The 16,709-nt window shown below is 38.3% G+C and overlaps 1 protein-coding gene across 1 annotated transcript in view; it reads left to right on the forward strand.

Moving 5' to 3' along the window:
• Nucleotides 1-16,709, forward strand: part of PCNX2 (pecanex 2) — a 395,419-nt gene that overhangs the window by 174,657 nt on the left and 204,053 nt on the right. Inside the window, exons 17-19 of the mRNA XM_069064863.1 lie at nt 291-387; nt 4,090-4,182; nt 9,146-9,296. Coding sequence (XP_068920964.1) covers nt 291-387; nt 4,090-4,182; nt 9,146-9,296 — 341 coding nt within the window. The remainder of the gene's footprint in view (nt 1-290; nt 388-4,089; nt 4,183-9,145; nt 9,297-16,709) is intronic.

Below are 16,709 nucleotides of genomic sequence, written 5' to 3' on the forward strand. Positions count from 1 at the left end.
GTACAATATTTTGAGTTTCTAAGAGATGGGTGGTATACATAAAAAGATGAGGTGCATTGTATTTGGGATTAAGGGGAGCAGGAATTTCTTAATGTACAATTTGTATAACCTATTAAGAGAAAGAGAAAACAAAAATCATATTTGTGTGCCTCGATTGCTTAAATGGCCTATATTTAGGAATAAAATGGGGAGAACCTCTATTTATGTAACTCAGTATATGATTTCCTTACCTAAAATATTTTCAAAAGATCATGTTGTATAAGGTAAAGTTTATATTTATCCACTTTCAGGTCCTTTATTCAGTGTAAATTATTTCCTCATTTCTTACACCCAAATTTGGAAGAGATGCCATCAGACCCACTTCCCAAGAAGATGAGAGACTCAGTGGTGAGTCCATTGTCTTTATGCTTTATTGTGCTAGAATGACATCAAACCCCATCACCACCCATAGTCCCATACCCAATGCCTAACCCTAAAGGCCCAGCCCCAAGTCACTAATGACTTTGAGCCAGAAGAGTCGCTTTTCACACTGCTTTGCAGTTCTGGCAAGGAGGAAATGTTTTCCTGGAATCCCAAGTTGAAACTCAAAACATGTTTCCCATGGAAACATGGTAGTTAAATTCTATGACTCTGTTAATATAATCCTGTGTATCAGGTACATTATGGGTTAAGTTGACTTTTATAGGCTGTGTTAGGATCCTAACCACCATGTACAAATCTCATTTCTATAGTAAAACACATTCTAGGTTGCAAACAACCAATTTATAAATAAGACATTAGAACACAACCTGTTCATAAATTGCAGGCTACCTTAGGAGACATAACATCAACTCACAGCAATTCAAATTGTTGGTATTCTGCCAGTCACACCCACTTATGACCAGGCAATATAATGATTAATTCACCTTAGTCTGCATGTTACCTGATGGGTTCCTTAAGCTTCCTTCCCTGTATTTCCCAGACTCTTCCCTCGAGCTGCCATAGTCCTCTGATTAGCACAGGTCAGCTAGAGCAGTCTCAGGGCTACTACCAGCTGCAGAGGAGGGAAAGAATGGGATTGAATGAATCAAGGCAGAGAGGAGAGGAGAGAAAAATAGCACAGTAAGCTAAGGAATAGTATTCGGAGACCATAAAGCCCTAAGCCTCAAAAACTGATACAAATGCAGCCTTTCCACATCCCATGACCCTAATGAGAGGATAGAGGTAAAGTGCTTTGCAGGGCTTAAAGCGCCATTTAATGCTAGCTGCTATTATTACCATTACTAGTATTAGTATTATTATCACCTGATTTCTTGTAAAAAATAAGACTGATTAAAAAGAAACAAGTAATAATTTTATGTGTAAGATAGTGGTGTTGCATCATATATTTGATTCAATGTGTTTGATTGTCATGTTGCCCTATTTGAATTATGTGCTTTAGAGATGTTTTATTATACAGTATCCAGAGATATTATTTTTAAGTGATTAGATATTGTGTTTGGAATGACTCAATAATTGGGCACTAGGCCATTAGGAAACAGAATTCAACCCCCATTATAAATCTTTTTTTTTTTTCCGAAAAATCAGATTCAGCTTCTCTCATTTTTAGTTGTAGCATCTTTTCAAGTGTTGAAGTTTAAGACTTCTTATAGCATACCTAAGCATACTTGTGCACAACTGCATGCATGCATGCATCTACACACACACACACACACACACACACACACACACAGACTTTTATTGGCCTAAAAAGAAGGTAAACCAGATATTAAGATGACCTTCCCCTAAAATGTTGTAATAACAATAACTAGCATTTATGTAATGCTAGGCTAGGCAGCTAGGTGGCACAGTGTATAGAATGCCAAGCCTGGAGTCAAGAAGACTCCTCTTCCTGAATTGAAATCTGACCTCAGACACTCACTAGCTGTGTGATCCTGGGCAAGTCACTTAACCCTGCTTATCTCAAGTTCCCTCATCTGTAAAATGAACTGGAGAAGGAAATGGCAAGCCAGTATCTTGGCCAAGAAAACCCCAGATGGGGCCACAAAGAGTTGGACAAGACTAAAACTATACAACAACAACAACAGCAAAAATCACTGTTAGTTGGTGATCATGCTTATATTTAAGATGATCCCTGATTTTTTAGTTAAGTTACTGAGGGTGGGAGAGGACTTATGTTTTTATTTATTCATTAATAAATGTGGCAACAGTGCTTAGATACTATAGTTTTGTTGTTTTTTAATTGATGTGCCATTGAGGAATAGAAAGGAAGACATTATCATTTTATATATATATACACCTCATCAAACAGAGACTGTGGCTGTAGGACTGTGCTTTGAGTAAGGTTAGCCTTCAATAAGGCATTTGGTGTGAATGGGAGACTTATGAAAATTGGCCATTCCTAGAAGCAAATGACTGTTAACAGTCTCTGAGAGTCACATTGAATAGGATGAATATTAAAACCCAGTCTGTTCTTCTCTATGCTAATTTCAGATTAGCATTATAGAAAATAAACATGGCATATTTAGTGTGTGGTTATATGATATCCCCTCTATCCAATAACCACGTAAGGGATTGTCAGCTATTGATAATTGAATTTCAAAGCAGCTGTGGTAGATAATTGACTATTCAGTTTTGAGAATGGCACTTCCTTGCTTTATAATTAATTCCTATAGGCAAGCCTGTGGTTGATTAGTACATTAAACAGAGACCTGAGGGTGTTAATTCAAGCTTTGCTTCCTACTTCCTTCCTTTTAGTTTGGCCTTTAGTACAAATAGCCAGATAACTAGCAATGTGGTTTGTAGGGAGCTCCAAAGCATAATTTAAAACAAAAGAAAAAACCCAAGGTATACTTTTCTATTCATTTTGCTAGGCAGGCCATATCCAAAAACAATCATTTAAATGGCACAATTCCTTTTCCAGACTAGAAGGGAGGAGTGAATTAGTTTTTTGGTTTTTTGAATGTTTCAGACTCCAGTTTAACTGTGGTTATAATTACTCTTGAGAAACTCTTGAGTAATGTGGTCTCTTAACAAATTGGAGTAATTGGGTAGCACAGCTAATCTTTGTCTGTAAAATGAGGGACTTTGACTAGGTGATTGTTCTCCAAGGTCCCTTCCAGCTCCAAATTTCTGTGATTCAATTCATTAAACAATCACGTTTTATGCTATTTTGCTGTTAGTGTGATACTATTCATAGGCACCCATTTCCTCTTGCTAACTCTTTCCTATAACACTTTAAATTTTATGTGCTAGACAAGCATGCCAACTTCCTGAAAATAAGTGTATTTTTCTTATAATTTTCACTCTGCCAGTTGGAGATTTTTTAAATTCCTGCTGCCTCAATTTGCTTAAAATCAAAGATTGGGAGATTGCTGACTGGCTATTCTGACCTTCTTTTTATCCATGCTCATGAAACTAAGAAGAGATTATGGGCTGGGGGAGGGGAAGGAGGAATAAGGATTTATGCAGAACTTACTACATGCTGGGCACTGTGCTAAACACTTTTTAAAATAATATCTTATTTGATCCTTGCAACAGCCCTGAAAGGTTGGGGCAATTATCGTTGCCTTTATAATTGAGGAAACTGAGGCAAACAGGGATTCAGTGACTTGCCCAAGGTCATATAGCTAGTAAGAGTCTGAGGCTGTATTTGAAAACAGATCTGTTTTACTCCAGGCCTGACCTTCTATCCACTGTACCACCAGCTACTCCCAATATTGGACATTTCATTTGCCTCCCTGTGTTATAGGGAGAACCACTTTTACCAAGGACTCCATGGTTTTTTCAAGGATAGATACACTGTCCCAACCTGTTGCCTATAGAGTCGGAACTTTATACCTTTGGCACAGTCAGCAAGATTTGCTCTTTGGTAGGGTTTGGGATATGCCACCAGTAATATGTGAGCTTTGCTTCTCCAAGCACCCAACCCTGGTTTTCGCATTACTTCTAACTCATGGAATGCTGCATGTTCTATTGCACTCCAGTATGTGTCCTGCAGAACACATTTCAGGTGAGTTGGCAGAAGAGAGCCAATAGGCTCTCCTTGGACTTGCTTGTGTTCCTATGGCATGGGGGAGAGGGAAACTTACATATAACTTCTTTTTACAGAAGGAGACCCTGAAATCAGATCTCATTGTCTGCACCGTGGTTGCTATTCTTTCATTTGCAGTGAGTGCTAGCACTGTATTCCTGTCATTAAGAGTAAGTATTCTGTTTCTTATCTTCATCTCTCATGTTGCTGGTTCTTTTTTGTTTGTTTGCTTTTGTTTCAAGATGCTACATCTGTTCACAACAGCAAGTTTTTGAAAGCACATTTAGACCAGGGGAAGGAGACTAGTGGAAATTTTGGGACTTGAGGAAAAATTTGTTGGTTGTTAAAAACAATTTCCCAAATTTGAATTGGCCTAGAACAAAGCTCAGGGTGTATAGATAGATATAGATATCCATCTTTCTATCTATATACACATATGTATGTATGTGTGTATGTGTGTATGCATGCATGCATGTATGTATGTATGTATGTATGTATTAGAAATAGTGTATTTAACCACCTGGAGGAATTGTTGATCATTTTCATTAGGAAGGACCATTCCCTGGCAATCCCATGGGTCACTGGCCACCTTTGTGGTTATGCAATCCATCCAACACTAGAAGGTACTCAGGGACAAAGCTAAACTTTGTACAATTCTCATAGCTACTTCTTATCCCTAATGGCACTCCTTCTGTGAGTAGAAGTTCTTACCATGTCAGTATAGGGCTTTGCACTGTGTAGATTAATCTGACTAGTCTTTTTGTTCAACCCCCATCCACCAAAAAAGCTTTATCCTATCTTTTCATTTTGTATTTCAGTTCACTCTCATTATCAAAACACAATGGAGTTACTCCCATTAACATGGTTTACTGCAGGACTCTTTATTCATACAGAAGCAAATGAAATCCAATCAAATGAAATATATTAAAACCACTGCCATATATGTTGTACACTCATGGCTTCTCACAGACCCAGGTAACCCTTAACCAATTTATGAGATACCCCAAACCCAGGATTTTGAGGAACTCAGTTCAGATGGATGAAATCAGTTCTTTTTTTTTTTAAGCAATAAGTGTTAAGTAACTTGCTCAAGGTTACATGGCCAGTTATTTCTGGGTGTGGTGCTAAGTATCTGAGCCTGGATTTGATCCCCAGGTCATCCCGACATTGGAGCCGGTGCTCTTACTTGCTGAGCCACCTGGCTGCCCCTGAAATCAGTTATTCCTATCAATCATTCCCACTGGGATATGATATGTCATCAAAATATTTTTCTTTCAAGGCCTCCTGGAGGTTCAATATCTAGTTAGTCAAGGGAGCTTGGAACTCAAGGCAGTTATTCCTCTTCTACTTTTTGTCACTTGCCACTCTGTCACTGTTTGGGACCTCTGATACTGCCCTTTGGGACCTCTGATACTGTCCAGGTGGCTCTTAAAGCGGACTCCTGACACTCATTTTGACTTGTACATTACTAGTGGAGCACAGAGTGACCTCAAAAGTAGTCCTCAAAGAAAAGGAGTCCTTGCACATACATTTGTTCTCATTTTTTTAACTTTCTGTCCCTGTTTCATCTTCCATGATTTCTGCCTTATTCAGCCCACTTATTTCATATTCCCCTGTATCTCCAGCATCCCTTTAAGTGGATGGCCTTAGTCTCACACCCAGATGCACCCATGCCAGGAACCAAAGAACAAGAGTAGAAACAAATGGTTTTCCCCCTACCCCCAATTTTTGTGGTTGACTTTCTCTATTTTTAGTTTTCAATAGTCACTTCCACAAGATTTTGAGTTCCAAATTTTCTCCCCATCTCTCCCCTCCCCCACCCAAGACAGCATGCATTCTGATTGCCCGTTCCCCCAGTCTACCCTCCCTTCTATCACATCCCAACCCCCCTTATCCCCTCCCCTTCTGTTTTCCTATAGGAAAAGATAGAGTTCTATACCCCATTTGCCCATGTGTCTAATTTCCCAGTTGGATGTAAAAACAATTTTTAACATTTGTTTTTTTAAATCTTCGAGTTCTACATTCTTTCCCTTCTTTCCTCCCCACCCACACTAATTGAGAACGCAAGCAATTCAATATAGTTTTTACATGTATAGTTATGCAAAACACTTCTATAATAGTCATGTGAAAAATTAACTATATTTCTCTCCGTCCTATCCTGCCCCCATTTATTCTATTCTATCTTATGATTCTGTCCCTCCTCAAAAGTGATTGCTTCTGACTACTCCCTCCCTCAATCTGCCCTCCCTTCTATCATTCCCCCCTCTTATTCCCTTCCCTCCTACTTTCCTATAGTGTAAGATAGATTTCCATATCCAATTGAGTGTGTATGTTAGTCCCTCCTTAAGCCAAATCTGATGATAGTAAGGCTCACTAATTCCCTCTCACCTCCTCCCTCTTCCTCTCCAATGTAAAAGCTTTTTCTTGCCTCTTTTGTGTATTCCCTCCAACTACCCAAATACTGAGAAAGGTCTCATGAGTTAAAAATATCATCTTTCCATGTAGGAATGTAAACAGTTCAACTTTAATAAGTCCCTTATGATTTTTCTTTGCTATTTATCTTTCCATTCTTCTCTTGAGTCTTACATTCGAAAGTAAAATTTTCTATTCAGCTCTGGTCTTTTCATCAAGAATGCTTGAAAGTCCTTTATTTCATTGAATATCCATATTTTACCCTGAAGGATTATACTCAGTTTTGCTGGGTAGGTGATTCTTGGTTTTAATCCTACCTCCTTTGACCTCCAGAATATCATATTCTAAATCCTCTGATACTTTAATGTAGAAGCTGCTAAATCTTATGCTATCCTGATTGTGTTTCCACAGTACTCAAATTGTTTCTTTATGTCTGCTTGTAACATTTTCTCCTTGACCTGGGAAATGTGAAATTTACCTTCAGTATTCCTAGGAGTTTTCCTTTTTTAGATCTCTTTCAGGAGGTTATCAGTGGATTCTTTCAATTTCTATTTCACCCTCTGGTTCTATAATATCAGGGCAGTTTTCCTTGAAGATCTCTTGAAAGATGATATCTAGCCTCTTTTTTTGAACAAGGCTTTCAGATAGTCCAGTAATTTTTAAATTATGTCTCCTGGATTTATATTCTAGGTCAGTGGTTTTTCCAGTGAGATATTTCACATTGTCTTCTATTTTTTTATTCTTTTGGTTCTGTTTTATAATTTCTTGATTTCTCATAGAGTCATTAGCTGCCATTTGCTCCATTCAAATTTTGAAGGAATTATTTCTTCAGTGAGCTTTTGGACCTCCTTTTCCATTTAGCCAATTTTGCTTTTTAAGGTATTCTCCTCATTGGTTTTTTGAACCTCTTTTGTCATTTTGTTTAGTCTATTTTTAAAGCTGTTATTTTCTTCAGTATTTTGGGGTCTTCTTTAGCAAGCTGTTGATTCATTTTTCATAATTTTCTTGCATCACTCTCATTTCTTTTCCTAATTTTTTCTCTACTCCTCTTACTTTATTTTCAGAATCCTTTTTGAGCTCTTCCATGATCCAATTCACATTTTTCTTGAAGATTTTTTATGTGGGAGCTTTGACTTTGTTGTCTTCTCCTGATTGTACCTTTTGATCTTCTTTGTCACCAAAGTAAGATTCTGTAGTTTGAGTTTTTCACACTGTTTGTTCATTTTCCCAGACAATTACTTGACTTTTTAACTCTTTGTTAAGGTAGGACTGTGTTTCTGGTGTGGAGGATGTACTGTCCCAAGATTCAGAGGTTTTGTGCAGCTCTTTTCAGAGATACTTCTAGAGGCCTGTAAATTTTCCGTTCTTCCAAAATTATATGATCAAAGAAGAGATGTTTGCCTTTTTTCTGGCCTGTGCTCTGGTCTATGAGCAACCACAAGCACTCTTTTCTGCCTTAGAACTGTGGGGAAGATTCTCTTTCCACCACAGTCACAAGCTCTGCCAATCCAATACTCCTCCTCAACTCAGTACTGCCACCTAGGACTGCAAGCTAGATGCAGGCAGGACAAAACAAGAGACTCCTGTCTCAACACCAGCAAAAGATCCCCACAATCCCCCTCTGATCAGATGCTTGATTCCCCCACCATCTGTGTACCAAGATCTCTAGATGTAGCTGCTGACCACCCCCCACCCTTGACTCCCTGGGGCTGGACCATGCTCCTCTTCTCACTCACCCAGTTCCCAACCGAACTTTCCTACTGACCTTCTAAATTGTCTTTGGCATTTGTGGCTGACAAGTCTGGAAACTTCCCCAGCTTCCAGTGGTTCAGTCCCCTGAGGCCTACTCTGAGTTTGCTGGGCACAGCCTACATCGGACTCTCACACTGGTGCACTTCTCTCATACTGGTGCAACAAACGTTTCCTATCTACCTTCCAGGTTGTCTTGGGCTGGAAATTTGTTTCACTCTGTAATTTTGTGGGTTCTGCTACTCCAGAATTTTTTAGAGTCATTTTTACAAGTATTTGGAGGGGTTTGGAGGAGATCTCAAGCAAGTCCCTGCTTTTACTATGCCATCTTGGCTCCACCCTCAGTTGACTTTATTACAGAGGAGAAAACCACACATCCATAAGAATTCTTGTCTTTAAAAGTACAATAATCAACCCCCAATGTAGTAGGTACAGACGAATGTAAGCACACAAGGAGTTTAGGTTATAAGTGACTAGAGGAAGGTCTTGGTGAAGGAAGAACATATATACATAATAGTAATAAAAAAAAAAAAGTGAAGCACTCTAGGTGGAATTTCTGACTGATACTTCCTTCAGGCAGATGCCTTCCTTTCCACCCTAACCCCACAACATGATATATTCAATGAAAAAATGATTCTGGACTATTTTTTGTTTGTAACCCTCTCTTCAAACAAAGCCAGAAGTAATTTAAAGTCACACCAAGGAGCTGAATTCATATGTGCTTTTGTCTTTCTTCGGGCCACTTTTCCACCCCCATAGATCCTATTTGGGAATTTAGAACTTATTGATGTCTCTCAGCAGACAGATCAATTTCATGAGCTGTAGAAGAAACCTTTAGAGCTATGGAACAAGACCTGGATTTGCCTCTGTATTTCTTTAAGAGGAAACAGAAAGGACAGGAGTGGTTAAATAATATTCAGTCCCCTTCCCCCCAGCCAAATAATGAAATTTGGGTTTCACCTTTTATTTCAGCCATTTCTAGGCCTCATATTGTTTGCCCTGGCCTGTGCAGTGGGATTTGTAACACATTACATGCTTCCTCAGCTACGAAAACATCATCCATGGATGTGGATTTCACACCCTATTCTTAAAAACAAAGAGTACCATCAGCGGGAAGTAAAAGGTGAGTTGTGTCTTGCTTCTCATAAGATTGCCATGCTCACCTGACAGGTTTGCTGCTAGCCAAGGAATGAACCAAGGAATGGTTTTACTATCCTGTCCCCAGATATTCTGGTTAAACTTACAAAGGTAAGATAGAGTTTCATCTTTAAAATATTAATTTGTGCCTTGGGACGTGAGTATAAGGCATTTACAATGCCATCCATTCCATTCATCCATAACTTGGAGAATAGGCTTTGTCTGAAAGGCATGTTTAGGAGCACATAATTCTGGAAGTTTTCTGTTCTAATGTCCTGCCATTCTCTAGAGGAAGATTGCAACAAGGGAAACAGACAGTATATTTTCTATATCCTTGTGCTCTAGTTTCTTGAGCTTCTTTTCCCTACACCAGGAGTTAGTTTTCACGATCAGGTAGTTGTCATATAAAAGAAAAAAATCTTTGTGACAGTTCCAAATTAAGACCTAGCATAGCACATAGAACTTCCAGGAATTGCCCTGAAATTGAGCTAATATCCATAGGTGTGCCTGGTAGAAAACCCTGGTTTTTTTTTTGGGGGGGGGGGTTCAAAATGCTTTGAGATCTAATCTCATTGGATCCTCATAACTATGAAGTAAGCAGTCCCATTATTATCATCATTTCCATCTTATGCATGGGGAATCTGAGGTACAGAGAAGTGACTTGTCTTCAGCTCCTTAACCAGTTAAGAGCAGATTAGTCACAGAAAGTAATGTCTCTTTTAAAATATTTCACCCGTTAAGAGTCATATTTTTAAATAAGTTCTTTAGTAAGCTCTATAATGAGTATAGTAAGCTAAGTGATGGAGTGAAGAGTGTTAGGCCCGGAGTCAGGAAGACTCAGCTTCCTGAGTTCAAATACAGCCTCAGACACTTACTAACTGGGTAACCCTAGGCAAGTCACTTAACCCTGTTTGCCTGAATTTCCTCATCTGTAAAATGAGATGGAGAAAAGAATGGCAAACTACTCCAGGATCTTTGTCAAGACGATGCCAAATGGGGTCACGAAAACACTATTGAAAAATGACTGAACAACAGAACTCTATATCATCCATACTCTGTGGGTCATGGGATCATAGAATTTAAGGAAATTAAGATTCTCCTTCACTAAGTCCATAACAAGTAGAAGTGTCATTGTATAATAGTAAGCGTGTTAAATTTGGAGTGAGGAGACCTGGGTTCAAATCCTCCCTTTAATACTGAGTAACTGTGTGACAATGGGCAAGCTACATAGATGACTGAGAACTTCATCTGTAAAGTATGTCTAATAATACTTGAACTATCCACCTAAAAGGAGTTTAGAAAAGAATTTTTTTTGTAAACTCTAGAGTGCAAAAATGTATCCATGACCTGAATATAAAAGTCACATAATTAAAGAAATAAGAGAAGAAGATTAAGACAGCTGGAGTTAGGACAACCTGAGTTCAAATATATATAGTCTCTGTCACTTAGTAGCTATATGCCTCTAGGCTAGTCTATTTGCCTCAGTTTCTCCACCTATAAAATGGTGATGATAATAATACCTACCTCTCAGGATTGCTGTGAGGAGCAAACTGGATGCTATTTGTATAATGCTTTCCAAACCTTAAATAATAAACACTAGTTAGTTGTCTAGATGAGATAGATACCTTTAATAAGAGGCAACCATAAATAATAAAATATATAGGCTGAGCCAAGATGGCAGAATTAAAGTAGAAACTTGCTTGAGCTTATCTCCTAATTACCTCTAATACCTGTAAAAAATGACTCTAAACAAATTGTAGAGCTATAAAACCCACAAAATTACGGAGTGAAACAAATCTCCCACCAAAGGCAGCCTGGAAGGATGATGGGAAGAGTCTATTGCACCAGGGCTGGGAGTGGAGCACAACCCACCATGGGCTGTGCCAGCACAGACTGGTGGCACAGATCAGGCCAGAGCCGACCTCAGGGGATTGAATCACTGGCAGCTGTGGGAGTTTCCAGACTTCTCAATCCACAAATGCCAAAGAGAAAGTAAAAAGTCAGTGGGGAAACTCTGTTAGGCATGCGTGAGAGAAAAGCAAGGTCTGCCCCCTGCCCCCAGGGCAGCAGAAGTGACAGTGTCTGCAGTGGTGACTGCTACCAGAGATCCAGGCCGATAGATGGTGGAGTGACCAAGCAGCTGATCACAGGACAATTGCAGGAATTTCTCTGCTGACACTGAGGCTGGATTCTCTTGCTTAGACCTGCTTGGATCTGGTTTGCAGTCTAGAGTGGTAGTCCTCGGGTGAGGAGAAGTGCTGGCGTGGCAGAGTTTGTGGTGGCTGTGGAGAGGGATTTCCCCTCACAGTTCTGAGGCAGGTGCCTAGAAGTAGCTCTGACAATAGCTGTGCAAAACAACAGAAATTTGGGATACAGCACTCTCCATTCTGGAAGCAGAGTTCTACTGTCACAAAGAGCTCAAAAGCAAAGTAATTGGCTGAGAAAATTAGCAAACAGAGGAAAAGAAATCAGAAAATCAGACTAATAGAATCATTCTTTGGTGACAACCAACATCTAAACAAAGAAGCAGAAGAAGACAACAAAGTAAATCTTCTGCATCAAAAGTCTCCAGAAAAATATGAATTGGTTGCAGGCCATGGAAGAGCTCAAAAAGGATTCTGAAAATCAAGTAAGAGAAGTAGAAGAAAAATTGGGAAGAGAAATGAGACTGAAGCAATAAAATCATGAAAAATGAATCATCAGCTTGCTAAAGGTGACCCAAAAGGTACTGGAGAAAATAATACCTTAAAGAATAGACTAGGGGTAGTTAGGTGGCACAGTGAATAGAGCATTGGCCTTGAAGTCAGTAGGACCTGAGTTCAAATCCGAACTCAGACCCTTAACAATTACTAGCTGTGTGACCTTGGGCAAGTCACTTATTCCCAATTGCCCTGCTTTCCCCCCCTCCAAAAAGAAAAAAAATAGACTAACCCAGATGGCAAAGAGGTCTAAAAAGCCAATGAGGAGAAGAATGCCTTAAAAAGCAGAATTGGTCAGATGGAAAAAGAAGTTCAAAAGTTTATTGAGAAAAATAATTCCTTCAAAATTTGAATGGAGCAAATGGAAGCTAATGGCTTTATGACAAATCAAGATATTATAAAACAGAACCAAAAGAATGAAAAAATAGAAGACAATGTGAAATATCTCATCGGAAAAACCATTGACTTGGAAAAAAGATGCAGGAGAGATAACTTATGGACTGTTGAACTACCTGAAAGCTATGATCAAAAAAGAGCCTAGACATCATCTTTCAAGAAATTATCAAGGAAGATTACCCTGATATTCTAAACAAGAGGGTAAAAGAGATATTTAAAGAATCCACTGATCACCTCTTGAAAAAGATCTCAAAAAGACAACTCCTAGGAATATTATAGCCAAATTCCAGTTTCCAGCTCAAGGAGAAAATATTACAAGCAGTCAGGAAGAAACAATTTGAGTATTATGAAAATACAATCAGAAGAGCACAAGATCTAGCAGCTTCTACATTAAGGGTTTGAAGAGATTGGAATATGATATTCTGGAAGTTAAAGGATTAAAACCAAGAATCACCTACTCAGCAAAACTGAGTATGATATTTCAGGGGAAAATATTGGCATTTAATGAAATAGAGAACTTTCAAGCATTCTTCATGAAAAGACCAGAGCTCGACAGAAACTTTGAATTTCAAAAAATAAAATGGAAAAGTTCGGTTTCATAAAATTGAAGTGCTTTTGCATAAACAAAATCAACATGAAAAATCCTCATATAAAATGATTTGATAAGGCTCCGCCATCCAAGATGGATAGGGAGCCAAAACAAATATTTAAGACCATTTCTCATAAGATGTAAACAAACTTCTCAAAAGAGGAATTGCAAGCTCTTAACAACCATGAAAGATTGCTCCAGATGACTAATAGTTGTTTTGATTTGATTTTTTTTTTTTACTATTTTATAGCCAACAATACAACAGCAGATGGCAATGATCAAAATTGGTGGGTCTATGATTGGCACTCATATATTTACAATAGGGTTTTGGAATGATCCAACCATTCAAAATAACAATTGAGAATTGCAACCATAACCTTTGGTCCAGAGATCTTGGTGCTAGGCATATACCCCCACAAAATCAGAGACAAAAAAAAGTCCCACATACATTAAAATATTCACAGAATTACTTTTTAAAAAATTGCAAGGAGCAATAAATAAAGTAGAGAGCCTTCTATTGGGGAGCATCTAATCATATTATACAAATATAATGGAATATTATTGTACGATAAGAAATGATGGATATAAAGAATTCAGAGAAACATTAGGAATGAAGCAGAATGAATGTTATGGTTATGAATAAGCATAACCAGAAATACATTATGTACAATGAGTACAATAATATAAATGGAAAGACAAAAGAACAAAACTGAATGCTATGTAATTTTGGCCACTAAGTTTGGTCCTGGAGAAGAATGAGAAAATATACCTCTCTCCCTTCTTTGCAGAGGTGAGATGTAGGGGACAACATGTATGAATTGTTGCATATTACCTGACTCGGTTAATATGTTGGTAGGTTTGATCAAAAAAACCCTTGTTACTCTTTGTTTCAAAGGATGGGTGACCTTCTAGGTATGGAAGGAAAGAGGATATAATTGAAAGCAAAGGTGCTAGAAAAACAAAAAATATTAATAAATTTAAAAAACAACCTTAGAGCATTATAGGAAGTGTGAGGCACAGTGCCATTTATCATCAGAATGTTTGCACTAAGTCTAGCGAAATGAGAAGAAGGAGAAAAATGCAGGAGCTGGCACATAGAAGAGGGAAGCACATCCAGCCCCAGGAGGGAAGAGGAAAATCAAAGTCACCAGGCAGAAACTGAAAGCACTTCTTTGAGACAATAATTGTTCTGGGGTTTGAGAGGCAGGCAGAGGACCAAAGGAAGTGATGGAAGTAGGCAACTCATTGAGCATGTGGCTATTTTCACATCTGAAAGAAAAAAATACATTAATGGAGAAAAAGTATTTTTTTCCACATAGGCAGAGGTGCATTACCTAAATACTAACTGGCTCCTACTATTTCCATTTCAGCAATTTAACTTATTTTCTGTTCATGGAAAATCAGGAAAATGTCAAGATGATTCAGTGTAATGAGTGCTGGACTTAAAGTCAGGAAGACCTGAATTAAAAAACCTGCCTCAGACACTAAGTGCGTGACCTTGTGGGAGTCACTTGACCTCTATTTACTTTGGTTTCCTCATCTGTAAAAATGGAGATAATAACAGCACCTGCCTCCCAGGATTATTGTGAGGATCAAATGAGATAATATTTGTAAAGCACTTAGCACAGTGCCTAGCACATAGTAGATGCTACATACATGTTTAATCTCTCTTAGGCTCAATAGCCTAATATGTGAAATAGTTACAATAGTATCACCGATCTCAAAGTGTTCTTATACAGATTAGCTAAGATAAGATATGTAAAACCCTTTGCAAATTCTAAAAGCCTTTATAAAGGTGAATTATTATTATTATTACACTTATATATCAATGAATCATGTATCTTATAAGTATGGTTACTTACTCCCTTCACTAGTGGGGATCACAATTTACACATGTCTTTCCTCTCATAAATCCTCTACAGGGGGTATACCCAAGTATCTTAAGGGCCTTCCTCTAACTCTCTTAACAATAACTTTCTTACCTTGGAAAATATGCTTTTAAAAACTTTTAAGAAATGCTCTGTATTTTGGCATTTCTTATTTGACCTTTGCTTCATAAGGAAGTGGGTAGCAGAGATTTGGGTTATTGGCTTTTCTAGACTGATTTTAAGTTTTTCTCCCCCTCTTAGGTACCTTGTCTGAGGTACATGGTGGGAGTTAGACAAGGGTTATTGACATACTAGAGGAGACATTGAAATAAAAAAAGACTGCCTTTGGACCTTTTTTATTGAGTTCATATATTAGAATTACCTACTGTTCCTTTCCACCTCAATGCTTGACGTTCACTTCTTTCTTAGCATAGAAGAGCTGTATGCTTTAGTAGAAAGAATGCTAGACTTGGAGGAGGAAAAGGTCCTGCACTAAAATCTTGTTTCTGTTATTTATACCGTACATAGCCTTGAGGTTCTCAGGATTTGTTTCCTAAACAGAAAAATGAGGAAGGTGGATAGGTCATCTCTAAAGTACCTTCTAAATCTACAATTTGTTATCCTGTGGTTCAAGATTCAAATGCACATATGTCTATGTGAACATTTTTCTTGATGTTTCTGTGTGGTACGGCCTTAGAAAGATCGGGAGACCTGTGCAGGCTTACGAATTTGGGCTGAAAAAAACATTTATAATGCATTTTCTCTGGCATCTAGGTGGTGCAGTAGATAAAATACTGGGACTGAACTCAAGAGGACTTATCTTCATGAGTTCAAATTTGGCCTCAGCTGTGTGACCCTAGGCAAGTCACTTAACCCTGTTTGCCTCAATTTCCTCATCTTTAAAATGAGCTGGAGAATGAAATGACAAACCACCAAATGGGGCCATGAGGAGTTGGACACAACTGAAAAATGAATGAAAAAGCAATGCATTTCTCTCTCTCTCCTATCTCTCTCTGTCTCTCTCTCTCTCTGTCTCTCTATGTCTGTCTCTCTCTTTCTCTCTTTTTGATTAATAGTATTTTATTTTTTCCAGTTAAATGTAAAGATAGTTTTCAACATTTATTTTTTTCAAATGGTTTATTCACTAATAGTTTACATTATTCATTTCCAAAAGATTTTGAGTTACAAATTTTCTCCCTGTTTTTCCCCTACCCACCACCCCAAAAATAGCAATCCCACTGGATATCCCCTCCTCCAATCTGCTCTCTCCAATATCTTCTCCCATACGCCCTCGACTTTCCAGTAGGGTACGGTGGATCTCTATGCTCCAGTGCCTGTATGTCTTATTTCCCAGATACATGTAAAATAATAATATATATATGTATATGTATATATATATTTAAACATTTGATTTTAAAACTTTGAATTCCAGATTCATTCCCTTCCTTCCTTGTCACTCACCCTTACTGGGAAGATAAACAATTCAATATAGGTTGTACATATGTAGCTATGCAAAACATTTCCATAGTAGATATATTGTGGAAGACTGACTGTATTTCCCTCCCTCCTATCCCACCTCCCACTTGTTCTGTTCTCTACTTTGATCTGGTCCCTTTTCAAAACTGGGTACTTCCAACTTCTCTCACCCCCAGCCTGCCCTCCCTTCCCTCAGCCCCCCTCTCATCCCCTTCACCCCTACTCTCCTGTAGGGTGAGATACACTATTTACTGTGTATGTCATTCCCTCCCTGAGCCAAATTCAGTGAGAATAAGATTGACCCATTCCTTTTTACTGTCCTGTTCTTCCCCTCCATTGTAACCATTTTCCCTTGCCTCTTCTATATGAGA

Source organism: Petaurus breviceps, unplaced genomic scaffold (assembly GCF_028583685.1).
Source record: "Petaurus breviceps papuanus isolate PSGF00001 unplaced genomic scaffold, PetGlider_PUasm1.0 90650, whole genome shotgun sequence".
Taxonomy (NCBI): domain Eukaryota; kingdom Metazoa; phylum Chordata; class Mammalia; order Diprotodontia; family Petauridae; genus Petaurus; species Petaurus breviceps.